Genomic DNA, 17663 nt, shown 5'->3' with positions numbered 1-17663 from the left:
CCACATGTCCAGCAGATTACAGATCATAAAGCAGATGCTGGAAATCTGAAATAAAAAGAGAAAAAACTGGAAACACTCAGTAGGTCGGGCAGAATCTGTGGACAGAGGAAGGTAGGATTAATAGTTCAGGTCTGTGACCCTTTGTCAGAACCCAGAGATTACAGATCAATTCCAATTCGGCACAGGTTAGAGAATAAGCTCCCAATTCCACCTTCCCTCACCCAAATCCTCCAATGTGGCAATGACCCTTACATCCTCTATAGTAAGTCGCAATCAAGGTTTTACATCTGAGTATGAATTGGAGAAGGTTATTAACTTGGCACAGCACAATTGCAAGATACTTTTGAGAAGATTAAAATGGGTTTTAGATTTAGACTAATATTTTTTGCAGGGGGACTACTGTATAACTTCTTGTTGTGTGGTAACTCTGGACTCCCTTGTTCTTCTGCAAGAGAATTGACTTTGACACTAAATATTGCAGTGCAACAATATATTTTCAGTTTTTCTGCGAGTGATACAACATCTGAAGAGACAGGTTTGTGTAGCCTCCTAGTGGTTATGGTACTGGACCAGCAACCCAGAGGTCGTGAGTTCAAAGCCCAGAATGGCAAGTTCAGAATTTAAATCAAGCTGGTAATTTATGGGCTGGCACCAGAACAAGTGGTGGTGTGCTTCACAAACCCAACTGGGTCACTAATGTCCTTCAGGAAAGGGAGCCTTTCACCCCTACCCAGTCTGGCCTACATGTGACTGCAGCCCCACCCTATGGTTGCCTTTGAATGTTCTCCACACAGCTAGGGATGGGCATTTAATACTGCCTTGCCACATCACAGGATAAATAATAAAAAAAGAGTCCAGCATAGGAGGCTGAGACAGATATTCTAATCTCAAATGAGAAATAATCAGATGTTTGTAAAATTATAGAATCTGATTATGAAGGGTTAGTCGGTTCGAATACACAAACTTCACCAAAAACTTCTCATCCTAAATTTTTAGTTAAAACTTAAGCTATGCACCGTATTATCTCTAACTTCCAATGGGGTGTCACAAGTTATAAGATCTATGAAAGAATTTTTTAAAACTTAAATTTTAGTATATAAAATGTTGCGCCTCTGTTAGCCTACATTGTGTTTTGTTGTAAATTGTTATTTGATTCTTTCAAAACTGTGCATGTATAAGGATTGGTATGGTGAACTGGATTGAATTCAATTAGTCGTTTTGAAACTGGGTTCTACAAATCCATTGGAGATAGGAACATAGGAATTGCTAGATGAAAAAATGGTGTGGAGATGCCGGAGTTGGACTGGGGTGGACAAATGTAAGAAATCACACAACACCAGGTTATAGTCCAACAGCTTTATTTGAAATCACAAGCTTTCGGAGCGCTGCTCCTTCTTCAGGTGAAGTGGAGAAATGCATAAAGACACAGCTTATATAGTCAGAGAATCATGTCAGATGTTTACAGGTAACCTTTCCAACTGCCATTTATCGCACCTCGGCAGAGAGATAATCACAGCAGTCAAAGGTGTGAATGGTGTCCAAACAGGTCAGTCAGGGAAACATTACATCAAAGAACAATGAGGTGGGGTCACAAGGGGTCAAATATTGCAGATGCTGGGGTCTGTATGAAAAACAAAAAAAGACAAAAAACATTTTTTTTGGCTGGAAATCACAGCAGGTCCAGCCGCATCTGTGTAGAGAGAACAAGCCAATGTCGACTCGAGTCTGGATGACCCTGCATCAGGTGGGGTTACATGTAGCGTGACATGAACCCAAGATCTCGGTTAAGGCCGTCCTCATGGGTGCGGAACTTGGCTATCAGTTTCTGCTCGACGATTTTGCGTTGTCGTGTGTCTCGAAGGCCACCTTGGAGAATGCTTACCCGAAGATCGGAGGCTGAATGTCCTTGACTGCTGAAGTGTTCCCCGACTGGGAGGGAACACTCCTGCCTGGTGATTGTTGCGTGGTGTCCGTTCATCCGTTGTCGCAGTGTCTGCATGGTCTCGCCGATGTACCATGCTCCGGGGCATCCTTTCCTGCAACGTATGAGGTAGACAACGTTGGCCGAGTCACATGAGTATGTACCATGTACCTGGTGGGTGGTGTCCTCACGTGTGATGGTATCTGTGTTGATGATCTGGCATGTCTTGCAGAGGTTGCTGTGGCAGGGTTGTGTGGTGTCGTGGTCGCTGTTCTCCTGGAAGCTGGGTAATTTGCTGCGAACGATGGTCTGTTTGAGGTTAGGCGGCTGTTTGAAAGCGAGTAGTGGAGGCGTGGGGATGGCCTTAGCGAGGTGTTCGTCGTCATCGATGACATGTTGAAGGCTGCGAAGAACATGGCGTAGTTTCTCCGCTCCGGGGAAGTACTGGACGACGAAGGGTACTCTGTTGGTTGTGTCCCGTGTTTGTCTTCTGAGGAGGTCTATGCGATTTTTCGCTGTGGCCCGTCGGAACTGTCGATCGACGAGTCGAGCGTCATATCCCGTTCTTACAAGGGCGTCTTTCAGTGTCTGTAGGTGTCCATCGCGTTCCTCCTCGTCTGAGCAGATCCTGTGTATTCGCAGGGCTTGTCCATAGGGGATGGCTTCTTTAACGTGGTTAGGGTGGAAGCTGGAGAAGTGGAGCATCGTGAGGTTGTCCGTGGGCTTGCGGTAGAGTGAAGTGCTGAGGTGTCCGTCTTTGATGGAGATTCGTGTGTCCAGGAATGAGACTGATTCTGAGGAGTAGTCCATGGTGAGTTTGATGGTGGGATGGAACTTGTTGATGTTATCGTGTAGTCTTTTCAGTGATTCTTCGCCGTGGGTCCATAGGAAGAAAATGTCGGCGATGTATCTGGTGTATAGCGTTGGTTGGAGATCCTGTGCAGCGAAGAAGTCTTGCTCGAACTTGTGCATGAAGATGTTTGCGTATTGGGGTGCGAATTTGGTCCCCATGGCTGTTCCGTGTGTTTGGGTAAAGAACTGGTTGTCGAAGGTGAAGACATTGTGGTCAAGGATGAAGCGGATGAGTTGTAGGATGGCATCTGAAGATTGGCTGTTGTTGGTGTTGAGTACTGAGGCTGTCGCAGCGATGCCGTCATCGTGGGGGATACTGGTGTAGAGTGCCGAGACGTCCATCGTGCGATAGGACGTCCAGGTGTGTTGGCTTTGTGTATCTTTGGGAGGCAGTAGAAGTCACCACCAAAATGGACCCCATCGGTCTCGCGGCAGACACAGAGGAATTCATCAGGAGAATGAGGCTCCGGGAATTCTTCCACAAATCCCAAGATGTCAGCAGCGAACCCAATGAGACAATCAATGATCCGGAACAGCAGACAGAGGGATCCGCAGTGCAGCGACGACATTTTCTTCCTATGGACCCACGGCGAAGAATCACTGAAAAGACTACACGATAACATCAACAAGTTCCATCCCACCATCAAACTCACCATGGACTACTCCTCAGAATCAGTCTCATTCCTGGACACACGAATCTCCATCAAAGACGGACACCTCAGCACTTCACTCTACCGCAAGCCCACGGACAACCTCACGATGCTCCACTTCTCCAGCTTCCACCCTAACCACGTTAAAGAAGCCATCCCCTATGGACAAGCCCTGCGAATACACAGGATCTGCTCAGACGAGGAGGAACGCGATGGACACCTACAGACACTGAAAGACGCCCTTGTAAGAACGGGATATGACGCTCGACTCGTCGATTGACAGTTCCGACGGGCCACAGCGAAAAATCGCATAGACCTCCTCAGAAGACAAACACGGGACACAACCAACAGAGTACCCTTCGTCGTCCAGTACTTCCCCGGAGCGGAGAAACTACGCCATGTTCTTCGCAGCCTTCAACATGTCATCGATGACGACGAACACCTCGCTAAGGCCATCCCCACGCCTCCACTACTCGCTTTCAAACAGCCGCCTAACCTCAAACAGACCATCGTTCGCAGCAAATTACCCAGCTTCCAGGAGAACAGCGACCACGACACCACACAACCCTGCCACAGCAACCTCTGCAAGACATGCCAGATCATCAACACAGATACCATCACACGTGAGGACACCACCCACCAGGTACATGGTACATACTCATGTGACTCGGCCAACGTTGTCTACCTCATACGTTGCAGGAAAGGATGCCCCGGAGCATGGTACATCGGCGAGACCATGCAGACACTGCGACAACGGATGAACGGACACCACGCAACAATCACCAGGCAGGAGTGTTCCCTCCCAGTCGGGGAACACTTCAGCAGTCAAGGACATTCAGCCTCCGATCTTCGGGTAAGCATTCTCCAAGGTGGCCTTCGAGACACACGACAACGCAAAATCGTCGAGCAGAAACTGATAGCCAAGTTCCGCACCCATGAGGACGGCCTTAACCGAGATCTTGGGTTCATGTCACGCTACATGTAACCCCACCTGATGCAGGGTCATCCAGACTCGAGTCGACATTGGCTTGTTCTCTCTACACAGATGCGGCTGGACCTGCTGTGATTTCCAGCCAAAAAAAATGTTTTTTGTCTTTTTTTGTTTTTCATACAGACCCCAGCATCTGCAATATTTGACCCCTTGTGACCCCACCTCATTGTTCTTTGATGTAATGTTTCCCTGACTGACCTGTTTGGACACCATTCACACCTTTGACTGCTGTGATTATCTCTCTGCCGAGGTGCGATAAATGGCAGTTGGAAAGGTTACCTGTAAACATCTGACATGATTCTCTGACTATATAAGCTGTGTCTTTATGCATTTCTCCACTTCACCTGAAGAAGGAGCAGCGCTCCGAAAGCTTGTGATTTCAAATAAAGCTGTTGGACTATAACCTGGTGTTGTGTGATTTCTTACATAGATGAAAAAAGACCAAGGTCCATCCAGTTCGCCTTAGGTTTGATTCCTCCCTCTCCCTATTTTGCCCACTTTATGTGTATGTTCATACTCTTCTGTAGACAAATATTATTCTGGGCAGTAGTTCTCTGTTAAATGCAAGTCTGATTTCAAGTATTTTTTAATTCTGCACTGACTTATTTAGGGGTAATGTTATGATTTACGCTCCTTGTGCGGAACTTCACCCAGCAGGAGCACGTATCAGGAATTTTCTGCCCAAAATCATGGGCGGCTCACCTGGAGGGCAGAGCTCCACCACAGGGATGTGAATCGTGAAATTACCCCTTGTGTGATGAGCTTGCCATAATGAAGACTGCTCATCAATTCAATTGACTGTGACTTTGGTGGCTACATTCACACACACTTGTTTTGCCTTTTTTCCACTTGAAGAGGCAAGTGTGTTAAGTGAAAAATACTTACTTTTCTTATGGATTCTTGTAAGAGCTGCGGCTATAGCCTCAGGAAACGTAGCACGTTGTCATGATTATGCAATGTGAAGTGAATTTACAAACAGCTTGGTGCAAAGTGAAAGACAATGGCATATATAGAATTTTGATAAAGCAGTTGCTTTATATAGATTGGAGTGCAGCCTTTGCAGTAACGCACCAAAGCTTAGGTTTGATTCCTCCCTCCCTCAATTTTAATCACTTTAGATACATTAGTTGACATATACACAATGCATAGTTTTTATTTACTGTAACGGTTCCTAAATGAGTCAGCCTTGGCTCATTGGTAGCAATTTTATCTCGGATTTAGAAGATCATGAGTACAAGACCCACTGCTGAGACTTATCATAGAATGATACAGCACAGAAGGAGGCCATTCAACCCATCGTGCTCTCCGAAAGAACCACCAAATTAGTCCCACTCCCCTGCTCTTTACTCATAGCCCTGCAACTTTTTTCCCTTTTCAAGTATATATCCAATTCCCTTTTGAAAGTTATTATTGAAACTGCTTCCACCACCCTTTCAGGCAGCGCATTCCAGATCACAACAACTCGCTGAGTAAAAAAAAATTCTCCTCATCTCCCCCTGGTTTTTTTTGCCAATTATTTTGAATCTGTGCCCTCTTGTTACCGACCCTACTGCCAGTGGAACCAGTTTCTCCCTAGTTACTCTATCAAAACCCCTCATTATTTTGAACACCTATATTAAATCTTTCCTAACCTCCTCTGCTCTAAGGAGAACAACCGCAGCTTCTCTAGTCTCTCCACATAACTGAAATCCCTCTTATTTATGAAGCCACATGCCCCGAGTTATCATTAGGGATTCTTATCACTGGAATATTTAGTTTTCCCCATGCTGTTTCTTCTTAACTGTGTCATCACCTCAGTGAAGTACGAAAAAAGTTGCGTGGAGTAGTCATTCATTGTATCATATTATTACAGTTGTAATCTCTGTAGAATTGAATTCTGGGGCTTTTAGGCTGCCAGTTTTATAATCTGAGCAAGAAAAAGCTATTACAGAAATGTGCTGTTGCGGTTTTCCATGTATGATGGAGTAAGCGTATTTACACCACGTTTAGGGTCCATACCAAGTGGTTTCGGCTTTGCACCAACGCTGAACTCCTTGTGCAATGTAAATCGAGTGTTCAGGCTCGAATTGACTTCAATATTAGGTCAGGCTCTGACACCAGATTCAAGCAACATTTTCAAACATTTTCAGACACCAGATTCAAACAAACTGCAGTGTTTGTGCGGAGTGAATGTACTTTTCATCAACACTGCAGTTATAGCGTGAATACACCAAGTGTAAGGCTGTGAGCAATTTAATTTTTTAATGGTTTGCTGAAACTGTAATAATTTGTTGTCTTGCTATTTCATGTCTTGTATTTGTTCTGGACAATATAAACATCTCTCTTGGGACAAGTTGCAGATTAAAATGTGCCTGTTATTCTATTTGCAGTTTTCATTCCACTGCAGACATGGAAGTATAGTGTTTTAAATTGGTTGCATATGATTGGATAATATATAAATATATTCTGCCTCATTTAAAGGTCACACAATATGCAATGACTAAATGTCTTGTGAAGGTTTTGAAAATTTAGCATAAAATATTCTGAGGTAGGTTGCAGTCCCTTTCAAAGCAACGCATTCAGGTTTTTTTTGAAAGAAAGAGGCTGGTCAAATATTAATATGTTGCTCTCCGAGCTCTTGCTTATGAAGCCACATGCCCTGAGTGTTATCATTAGGGATTCTTATCAGTCACCAACCCCTGGGATCAGCAGCAGAGCACAGAACAGCAGAGTGGTCCCAGGTGGCCACCTGCTTGACCAACTGCTCCGCTACAACTTCAAGTGGTTGATGAGGTATTTGAGAGCAGTTGAATCGGATCGTTAACAGCATTGCTGATTGTAACTGCTGGAACATACTGCAAGCAAGCCCTGTTCCCCGCAAAAGATACAGAATGAGAGTCATGTAATACAGCACGTTGTAAAATACTCGGGTGTTTGAGTGTGGTGCTCGGCAAGGAGTATGGGGGAAATAAAAGCACACTGAGCAGCCGACACTAGACGGGCATCCAGGAAATTGCATCAGTTCTGATTTTTTGACATCTTGGACTCTGCATTATGGCTGTGATGGACTGTTAGAATGGGAAAAGGTTTTTTATCATAATAGCATTGATGCTATGTTTGGATGGAGCTTTTACAGGAGAAAATCAGGCTGCTGAATTTGTTCCCTGATGTCTATTAGCAGTGGCCCAGGGCTATGCTGAAATTTATATCCCATTTGTATTGTTGCAGCCCAAAAGAAGAATTTACAGAGGATGACAAGTGTATTCTGAGTAGGTATGTTGATGACTCAGATATATCACATGATCCTTTTGTGTTTTTTTTTAATCCTCTACAGTGGTGTTCAAGTCTTATTGAAATGAAGGGTGTTGACTGAATATTTTACTGCTTCATTGCAGAGCTCGGTACAGGTAGCACTGCTCTTGCAGCCCTTATCTTATTCTAGCAGTGTGCTGGTAAACAAAGCCCTAATGTGCTGCTCCTGAGAATCGGGCTGCGCGTTGCAGTCGGAGCTTCTCTTGAACAAGGTGGCACTATTGTTGAGTTAGCACGCTAGAAACCTCATCTTATGCTTTAGGGGAGACAAATGATTTGGGAAAGAAAATTCTTTTCAGCCCTGTTTCACTAAATACAGCAATTGAAAACATTAGCTTAAGAGCAGTGCCAGAATTATTCACGTGTTGTAAGCAGCAGCCACTGTGAGCAGTCTTGTCTGGTATGGAGCTCATAGCTGGAAGTCTGTTTTGGAACTGCTTGTCGCTGGTATCGTAGTACCTTTTATAACAACATGCCATTGAAATGGAAAACCAGCAACCCCACTAACTGGAAATTCCCAGTTTCTGTGCTTAAGCCATCTCGGACAACAACACTGACTCCAGCATACATGTAAGTTCGCAGATGCCAGCTTGCTGAAGCGCTGTGTGGTTTTGCATGTCAATGCACTAGTGTAATGTGAATTATTCATTAACGCACTTTCTAGCATTAATTACTCAGCTGATGTTTCAGGACTGACACCTAAAATGTATTAGATTGTATATACTGCATGCACTTAATGCTTTTTTGTGAGGATTTATGCTGCCGTTGACCATTTAAGGTTAAGGCTGAATGCACTAAATGACTGCATTTGAAGTGTGCTGCATTGTGCAGTATCCGACACTTGATCATTTATTGCAGCGATGCCTCTGTAATTCAGTCTCATTGTTATCAGCATCAATGCCTGCATTCAGTTTTTAATTTTTTTTTAATTTACCGCTGCATGCCACCAGGTGTCCTGGTTGAATTGTTGAATCGTTTTTTATCCTTGCTCATCTCCTGACACGTTGAACAGTGCTGCTTTGGCACGTGCAGACGCGAGAATGTGAGTTAAGGCAACTGAGTGAGTTTTCATTAAACATTTTTCACTTTGAAAAATGTTCATGATGTAAAGGTGGTTGGATATGCAGCTCTTTTTAAAAATCGAGTTAGATTTTTTTTATACCAGAATTATTTGTATATTTAAGGATAAAGGTGTCATGGGGTCACGACTAAGTGTCAGGTAATGCATTGTAAAGTCTTGGCTGAGCTTTCTTTTCGGGCTTTTAATATGAAGGCTGAGAGCTCTGCGTGCTGAATTTAGATAACTTACTATGTTTGAGTCTTAGTTTAGATAGGGTACGATAGGTGGGAAGCCAGCTTCCCAGATATTCAGTTGTCTTATTTAGAAGTTTTGTGCTTTGATATGGTTTGATATAAGATACGTTGTATAAACTTAAACTGCATAATTGACTGCAACAACTTGCCTTTATACAGCTCTTTAATGTTTAAAAAGTCCCTAGTTTCTGTCTTAAGATTTTTGTAATTAGGATTTTGTTTAGTATATTTACTCCTTTTTTAGTCTCCTTTCTCCAGTAATTTATACAAGAATTTTTTGGTGCAGGCATGTCTTTATTTGTACGTAGCACGTTGTAATCTGGACTGACTTTCTTCCTTGGACGTTTTGGAACTACTGTAATTTTTAGTGCAGGTATTTCTGAACATAATTGGAATTTTTGGGTTTAACAGATGAAATGTTACCTGGCAAAAAAAAAATGGGGCCTTTGTTCATTTCAGTAACACTGATAAAACCCTGCAAGGCAAAAATTAGAAGTTATAAAAATATTGTGTGGCTTGTATTTTTCTCACTCCTGCCAGATGTCATGACAGTGCAGCTCAGTGCCTATGACACCACTTCCATTTGGCTCTTTCCCTCCATTAATCCAATCAGGGAGCACAGGTTTCCAGAGTGAAGATTGAATTAAGAGCCATGGGCATCAACGCAGCAATTATTGGCCATTCCGGCCACACTGACTGGAGTGTGCAGCACTCGATTTCCCCATGACCTGTAAAGGGAGCAGTTTATGACCAGTGCAATATTCCTGAAAACAAGGCCAGTGGAGTTGGCAGTTGAAGGACAGGCTAGAAACCCAGGGAGACATTATTTCAAGAGGGGGGAAAAAAACTCTTGTTGATAAAATGCAGATATCTTGCTGAAGGACAACTGAAAACAGAGCTAATCAGTCATTTGTGTTGCACACTGCTATCCTTTCCAACATCATATTTCATAGCTGTCAAAAATCATCAGCTGGAGTCACATAGTTTTGAAAATAGCAGTCGATTGGATGACACCTTCAACTTCCTGCCCACTGTCCTTCACCCTCCCGCTCCTGTTTTGCTGCTTCCCCTCAGCCTCCCACTTACAGTAACCAAGGTTGCTGCAGAGTTGGGCTATCCCCTCATCACTCGTTCCAGTGCGTGAGAAAGAACAAGGGGGCATCATAAAATTAGAGCTCGGCCATTTTGGAGTGAAATCAGGAAGCACTTTTTCTACACACAGGGTGGTAGAAATCTGGAACACTCCCCCCAAAAAAGGTAAAGGTCAGCTGAGGCTCAGTGGGTAGCACTCTTGGCTCTGAATCAGAAGGTTGTGGGTTCCACTACAGGGACTTGAGGACAAAATCTAGACTGACACTCAAGTGCAGTACTGGGGAAGTGCTGCACTGTCAGAGGTGAGATGTTTTTTAGATGGGATGTTAAACCAAAACCCCCTCGGGTCCCACGGCACTATTTTGAAGAAGAGCAGGGTGGTTCTGGCCAATATTTATCCTTTAATTAACATGACTGAAAAATAAAACAGATTGTCTGGTAATTATCGCATTGGTGTGTGTTGGATCTTGCTGTGTGCCTGACTACACTTCACAAGTACTTAATTGGCTTTAAAGCGCTTTGGGATGTCCTGAGGTCGTGAAAGGTGCTATAGAAATGCAAGTCTTTCTATTAAGGGCTAAGGCAGTTAAATAGAATTGAAGTATGGATCAGCTAATTGATTGGTGGAACAGACTTGAGGGGCTGAATGGCCAACTCCTGTTTCTGTGGTTTGCTGAGGGTACTCTGACAGCTTCTGTCTGTTTCACCCTGTCTCAGTCTTTGGCATTACTGGGTGGTGGCTGGAGAATGGATGAGAAGTGCCAAAGGCATAGTGGAAGCATTGGATCGGGAAGATTTGAGGGAGGAGTCAAAGAGGCATGGAACAAGCAGGAGAAAGGAAACAGTACTCACCTTATTGAGTCGGCATAGTTTTCACCAACAATTCTTGGGAATTAATGGAATTTTCACACTTTATTGTGTAAAATGTTATACCAGAAGAAACAATCTGGTCAATATGCGAGCTTGCCCTTGATACCTTAGTATGCGCGTGTATGTTACAACATGTTGAAGATGCTGAAGACTGGGTCAGCTGGCCTCAGCTGTTTCAGTTTTATTGGAAAGCTCAATGTACTGTACACATGGAAAATTCTAAGCTAAGTAGTTTCTAAAAGCCAGCTCAGCGTCGATGGTGCCTCTAGGTGTAGATTTGCTGGATTTCCACGCTAAGGATCTGGGTTTCAGAATTTGAGAGCCAGTCGAAAGCTTGTGTTTGCCAACTTGTACAGAAATTCACGGCCCAGAGGCCCAGAGTACATCTTCCATTCCTAACTGAAGGATAATAGCGTTGAAGGCGAAGGGAATGTGAAATAAAGAGCGGCATTGTTTTTTAGTGAAATTGTACTGAGCATTATCTTCAAAGATCGATGTATTTTAATAGGCAATGGACCCAAACCATGGCTCTTCAATGCATAATATAGCTTCAGTCCCATTTCTCTCAGTAGCCAAATTATTAGCTTTGCAGCAATCTTCTGAGGCCTAACATCTGCAGCAATTCTTCTGAAAATCTCTAATTTGGTTCCATCAAACAGTCTGCCTTGTGATCTGCTAGACAAGAAGGCAGGGTCGATGCAAGTGCTTTAATCAGATCAGGATAATCTAACTACTGAGCTATTCATGTTGATATTGTTCTGGGAATACCGGTTTAACAACACATTGATGCTTGCTCTCGTACCCAATAAGAATAGCAGGATTCAGTAATCTGTCTGATGATGAATCATTATGAAGTCGTGTTCAGTACATGTGCTGAATGGGAGAAGGTTCTTAATTCTTCAAACTCTTAGTGTTCCTAGAATGAAGTGCATTTTCTACAAACCTTTCACTTCTGGCTTCAAATAATATTCGTAAGCTACGCAGTGCTGCTAATTCTAGAATCTTGCAGTCGAATCTTGAGGTTTCTATTAACTCGCAAGCTCCGTGCCCTGTGGTTACATTAGAAACCTTTTGTAGTGAGTGAATTTTACTCCTCGAGGAGACTCTTCAGGAATGAGTTCTTTTACGTTGGAATGCCTTGATAAATTATTAGCAGTCTATACTGAAGGGACAACTGTTTTAAGTCAGTAGAACCACTGGGGGAAAAATTTGGTTGCTTTGTGCCTCCCGTTAGCACCCTAAGAGGGCGCTAATACATAGATACCTGGAATATAGAAGCAGGAGTAGGCCATTCGGCCCCTCGAGCCTGCTCCGCCATTTAATGAGATCATGGCTGGTCATCCAAATTCAGTACCCTGTCCCTGCTTTCTCCCTATATCCCTTGATCCCTTTAGCCTTATTAAATATATCTAACTCCTTCTTGAATATATTTAATGAATTGGCCTCAACTGCCTTTTGTGGTAGGGAATTCCACAGGTTCACCACTCTCTGGGTGAAGAAATTCCTCCTCATCTCTGTCCTAAATAACTTACACCTTACCTTTAGACTATGACCCCTGGTTCTGGACTCCTCTGCCATCGGGAACATCCTTCTGTCTAGTCCTGTTAGAATTTTATAAGTTTCAATGAAATCCCCTCTCATTCTTCTAAACTCCAGCGAATATAAGCCCAATCGACCCAATCTCTCCTCATATGTCATTCCTGCCATCCCAGGTATCAGTCTGGTGAATCTTCGCTGCACTCCCTCCGTGGCAAGAACACCCTTCCTCAGATAAGGCAACCAAAACTGCACACAATACTCAAGATGTGGTCTCACCAAGGCCCTGTACAACTGCAGCAAGACATCCTTGCTCCTGTATTCGAATCCTCTCGCTGTGAAGGCCAACATACCATTTGCCTCCTTAATCGCCTGCTGCACCTGCATGCTTACCTTCAGCGACTGGTGCACAAGGACACCCAGGTCTCGTTGCACTTCCCCTTCTCCCAATCTATTGCCGTTCAGATAATCTGCCTTCCTGTTTTTGCCACCAAAGTGGATAACCTCGCATTTATCCACATTATACTGCATCTGCCATCAATCTGCCCAATCACCCAACATGTCCAAATCATACTGGAGTTTCTCAGCATCCTCCTCACAGCACATACACACACCCAGCTTTGTGTCGTCTGCAAACTTGGAAATATTACATCTAGTTCCCTTGTCTAGATCATTAATATATATTGTGAATAGCTGGGGTCCTCGCACCGATCCCTGTGGTACCCCACTAGTCACTGCCTGCCACTCAGAAAAAGACCCGTTTATTCCAACTCTTGGCTTCCTGTCTGCCAAACGGTTCTCTATCCAAGTCAGTACCTTACCCCCAATCCCATGTGCTTTAACTTTACACGCTAACCTCTTATGCGGGACCTTATCGAAAGCCTTCTGAAAGTCCAAATACACCACATACACTGGTTCTCCCTTATCTATTCTACCAGTTACACCCTCAAAAAATTCCAGTAGATTAGTCAAGCACGATTTACCTTTTGTAAATCCATGTTGACTTTGTCCGATCCTGTCACTATTTTCCAAGTGCTCTGCTATTGCATCTTTTATAATGGACTCTAGCATTTTCCGAAGATGATCAGCAATGCATCTACTATTTCTATGGCCACTTCCTTAAGGTACCCTAGGATGTAGATTATCAGGCCCTGGGGATTTATCGGCCTTCAATCCCGTCAATTTCCCATTTCCCTACAAATACTGATTTCATTCAGTTCCTCCCTCTCATTAAACCCTATGTTCCCCGACATCTCTGGGAGGTTATTTGTGTCCTCTTTTGTGAAGACAGAACCAAAGTATGTATTTAATTGGTCAGCCATTTCTTTGTTCCCCATTATAAATTCCCCTGATTCTGACTGCAAGGGACCGACGCTTGACTTCACCAATCTTTTTCTCTTCCCGTATCTATAAAAGCTTTTACAGTCAGTTTCTATGTTCCCTGCAAGCTTACTCTCATACTCTATTTCCCCCCTCCTTAATTAATCCTTTTGTCCTCCTTTGCTGAATCCTAAACTGCTCCCAATCCTCAGGTTTGCTGCTTTTTCTGGCCAATTTATATGTCCTCTCCTTGGATCTTATGCTATCCCTAATTTCCCTTGTTAGCCACGGTTGCGCCACCTTTTTTGTTTTTATGCCAGACGGGTGAATAAATTCTGTCGTTCATCCATGCGATCTTTAAATGTTTGCCATTGCCTATCCACTGTCAACCCTTTAAGTAACGTTCGCCAATCCATCCTAGCCAATTCGCGCCTCATACCATCGTAGTTTCCTTTATTTAAATTCAGGATCCTAGTCTCTCAGTCAACTACTTCACACTCCATCTTGATGAAGAATTCTATCATATTATGATCGCTCCTCCCCAAGGGGCCTCGCACAACAAGATTGCTAATCAATCCTTTCTCATTACATAATACCCAGTCTAAGATGGCCTGATCGCTAGTTGTTTCCTCGACATATTGGTCCAGGAAACCATCCCGTATACACTAGGAATTCCTCCTCCACAGTATTGTTAATAATTTGGTTAGCCCAAACTATATGTAGATTAAAGTCACCCATGATAACTGCTGTGCCCTAATTTCCTGTTTAATGGCATCCCCAACCTCAGCATTACTGTTTGGAGGCCTGTATACAACTCCCGCTAACGTTTTCTGCCCCTTGGTATTTCTCAGCTCTACCCATACACATTCCTTACTATCGTGTTAATCTCTTTAACCAGCAATGCTACCCCACCTCCTTCTCCTTTTTGCCTGTCCTTCCTGAATATTGAACAGCCCTGGATGTTGAACTCCCAGCCTTGGTCACCCTGGAGCCATGTCTCCGTAATCCCAATTATATCATATCCGTTTACACCTATTTGCGCAGCTAATTAATCCATGTTATTACGAATGCTCCTCGCATTAAGACACAAAGCCTTCAGGCTTGTTTTTTTTAACACTTAGTCCTTTTAGAGTTATTAATACTGTGGTCCTGTTTGATTTACACCCTTGATTTCTCTGCCTTTCACTTTTGCTTTTCGCCTTCCTGTCTTTTGCTTCTACCCTTGCTTCCCTTTCCTCTGACTCCCTGCACAGGTTCCCAAACCCCTGCCATTTTAGTTTAAACACTCCCCCTATGACATCGGTCCCAGTCCTGCCCAGGTGCAAACCGTCCAGTTTGTACTGGTCCCACCTCCCCTAGAACCGGTTCCAATGTCCCAGGAATTTGCATCCCTCCCCCTTGCACCATTCCTCTAGCTACATACTCATCTGAAATATCCTTCTATTTCTACTCTGACTAGCACGTAGCAGTGGTAGCAATCCTGAGATTACTACCTTTGAGGGCCTATTTTTTAATTTACCTCCGAACTCCCTATATTCAGCTTTTAGGACCTCATCCCAGTCTTTACCTATATCGTTGATGCCTATATGCACCACGACAGCTGGCTGTTCACCCTCCCCCTCCAGAATGCCCTGCAGCCGCTCCGAGACATCCTTGACCCTTGCACCAGGGAGGCAACATACCATCCTGGAGTCTCATTTGCAGCGCAGAAACGCCTATCTATTCCCCTTACAATAGAATCCCCTAACACTATAGCTCTCCTGCTCTTTTTCCTCCCCTCCTGTGCAGCAGAACCACCCATGGTGCCAGGAAGTTGGCTACTGCTGCCTTCCCCCGATAAGCCATCTCCCCCAACAATATCCAAATCGGTATATCTGTTTGAGGGGGATGGCCACAGGGGACCCCTGCATTACCTGCCTGCGCCTACTACTCTGCCTGGCGGTCACCCATTCCCTTCCTGCCTGTGCAGCCTGTTCCTGCGGTGTGCCCAACTCCCTAAACGTGCTATCCACGATGTCCTCAGCATCGCGCATGCTACAGTATGTATCAATTCGCAGCTCCAGCGCCGCAATTTGATCTGCCAGTCGCTGTAGCTGGATACACTTCCTGCACACATGGTCGTCGGGGACACAGGAAGTGTCCCTGATTTCCCACATAGTGCAGGAGGAGCATGCCACGGGGCCACACTGTGCTGCCATGACTTAGCCTTTAATTAATTCAAATTAATTCAAATCAAATCAATACCACTAATTACACTTCAATTAAATGATATACTGAAGGGCCCTTGTTTACGAGCACTCCCTGCTACACAACAGAGACCCCAGAAACTATAAGGTCCCTTGCAGTCAGAATTAGGTGAATTTATAATGGGGAAAAAAGAAATGGCAGACCAATTAAATACATACTTTGGTTCTGTCTTCACAAAGGAGGACATAAATAACCGCCCAGAGATGTTGGGGACATAGGGTCTAATGAGAGGGAGGAACTGAATGAAATCAGTATTTTTAGGGAAATGGTGTTAGGGGAAATTGACGCGATTGAAGGCCGATAAATCCCCAGGGCCTGATAATCTACATCCTAGAGTACTTAAGGAAGTGGCCCTAGAAATAGTAGATGCACTGTTGGTCATCTTCCAAAATTCTATGGACTCTGGAACAGTTCCCATGAATTGGAGGGTAGTTAATGTAACCCCACGATTCAAAAAAGGTGGTAGAGAGAAAACGGGGAAATATAGACCTGTAAGCCTGACATCGGTAGTGGGGAAAATGCTAGAGTCCATTATAAAGGATGTAATAGCAGAGCACTTGGAAAACAGTGACAGGATCGGACAAAGTCAACATGGATTTACAAAAGGTAAATCGTGCTTGACTAATGTACTGGAATTTTTTGAGGATGTAACTGGTAGAATAGATAAGGGAGAACCAGTGGATGTGGCATATTTGGACTTTCAGAAGGCTTTCGATAAGGTCGCGCATAAGAGATTAGCGTGTAAAGTTAAAGCACATGGGATTGGGGGTAAGATACTGACTTGGATAGAGAACTGGTTGGCTGACAGGAAGCAAAGAGTTGGAATAAACTGGTCTTTTTCCGAGTGGCAGGCAGTGACTAGTGGGGTACCGCAGGGATCGGTGCTAGGACCCCAGCTATTCACAATATATATTAATGATCTAGACAAGGGAACTAGATGTAATATCTCCAAGTTTGCAGACGATACAAAGCTGGGTGGGCGTGTGTGCTGTGAGGAGGATGCCGAAAAACTCCAGGATGATTTGGACAGGTTGGGTGATTGGGCAGATACATGGCAGATGCAGTATAATGTGGGTAAATGCGAGGTTATCGACTTTGGTGGCAAAAACAGGAAGGCAGATTATTATCTGAACGGCAATAGATTGGCAGAAGGGGAAGTGCAACGAGACCTGGGTGTCCTTGTGCACCAGTCGCTGAAGGTAAGCATGCAAGTGCAGCAGGCGGTTAAGAAGGCAAATGGTATGTTGACCTTTAATAGCGAGAGGATTCGAGTACAGGAGCAAGGATGTCTTGCTGCAGTTGTACAGGGCCTTGGTGAGACCACTCCTTGAGTATTGTGTGCAGTTTTGGTCCCCTTATCTGAGTAAGGATGTTCTTGCCATGGAGGGAGTGCAGCGAAGATTCACCAGGCTGATACCTGGGATGGCAGGAATGACGTATGAGGAGAGATTGGGTCGATTGGACTTCTATTCGCTGGAGTTTAGAAGAATGAAAGGGGATCTCATTGAAACTTATAAAATTCTAACAGGACTAGACAGACTAGATGCAGGAAGGATGTTCCCGATGGCGGGGGAGTCCA

General features: G+C 44.2%; 1 protein-coding gene across 5 annotated transcripts in view; it reads left to right on the top strand.

Moving 5' to 3' along the window:
• The window catches only part of LOC147124895 (kelch-like protein 13), a 458191-nt gene that overhangs the window by 170181 nt on the left and 270347 nt on the right, over nt 1-17663 (top strand). Inside the window, exon 1 of one of the 5 annotated variants that reach the window (XM_085994337.1) lies at nt 7160-7666. The exons of 2 other annotated variants lie outside the window; for them this stretch is intronic. In XM_085994337.1, the coding sequence (XP_085850463.1) occupies nt 7587-7666 (80 nt within the window). In that variant the 5' untranslated portion in view covers nt 7160-7586. Of the gene's footprint in view, nt 1-7159; nt 7667-7732; nt 8276-17663 lie in introns of those variants that run through there. 2 more of the 5 variants (XM_085994366.1, XM_085994328.1) reach the window with 2 other exon arrangements.

This window comes from Somniosus microcephalus, chromosome 1, assembly GCF_052327205.1.
Source record: "Somniosus microcephalus isolate GS21.2 chromosome 1, FLI_Smic_1.0, whole genome shotgun sequence".
NCBI classification, from domain to species: domain Eukaryota; kingdom Metazoa; phylum Chordata; class Chondrichthyes; order Squaliformes; family Somniosidae; genus Somniosus; species Somniosus microcephalus.
This window is presented reverse-complemented; position numbering and strand designations above follow the sequence as displayed.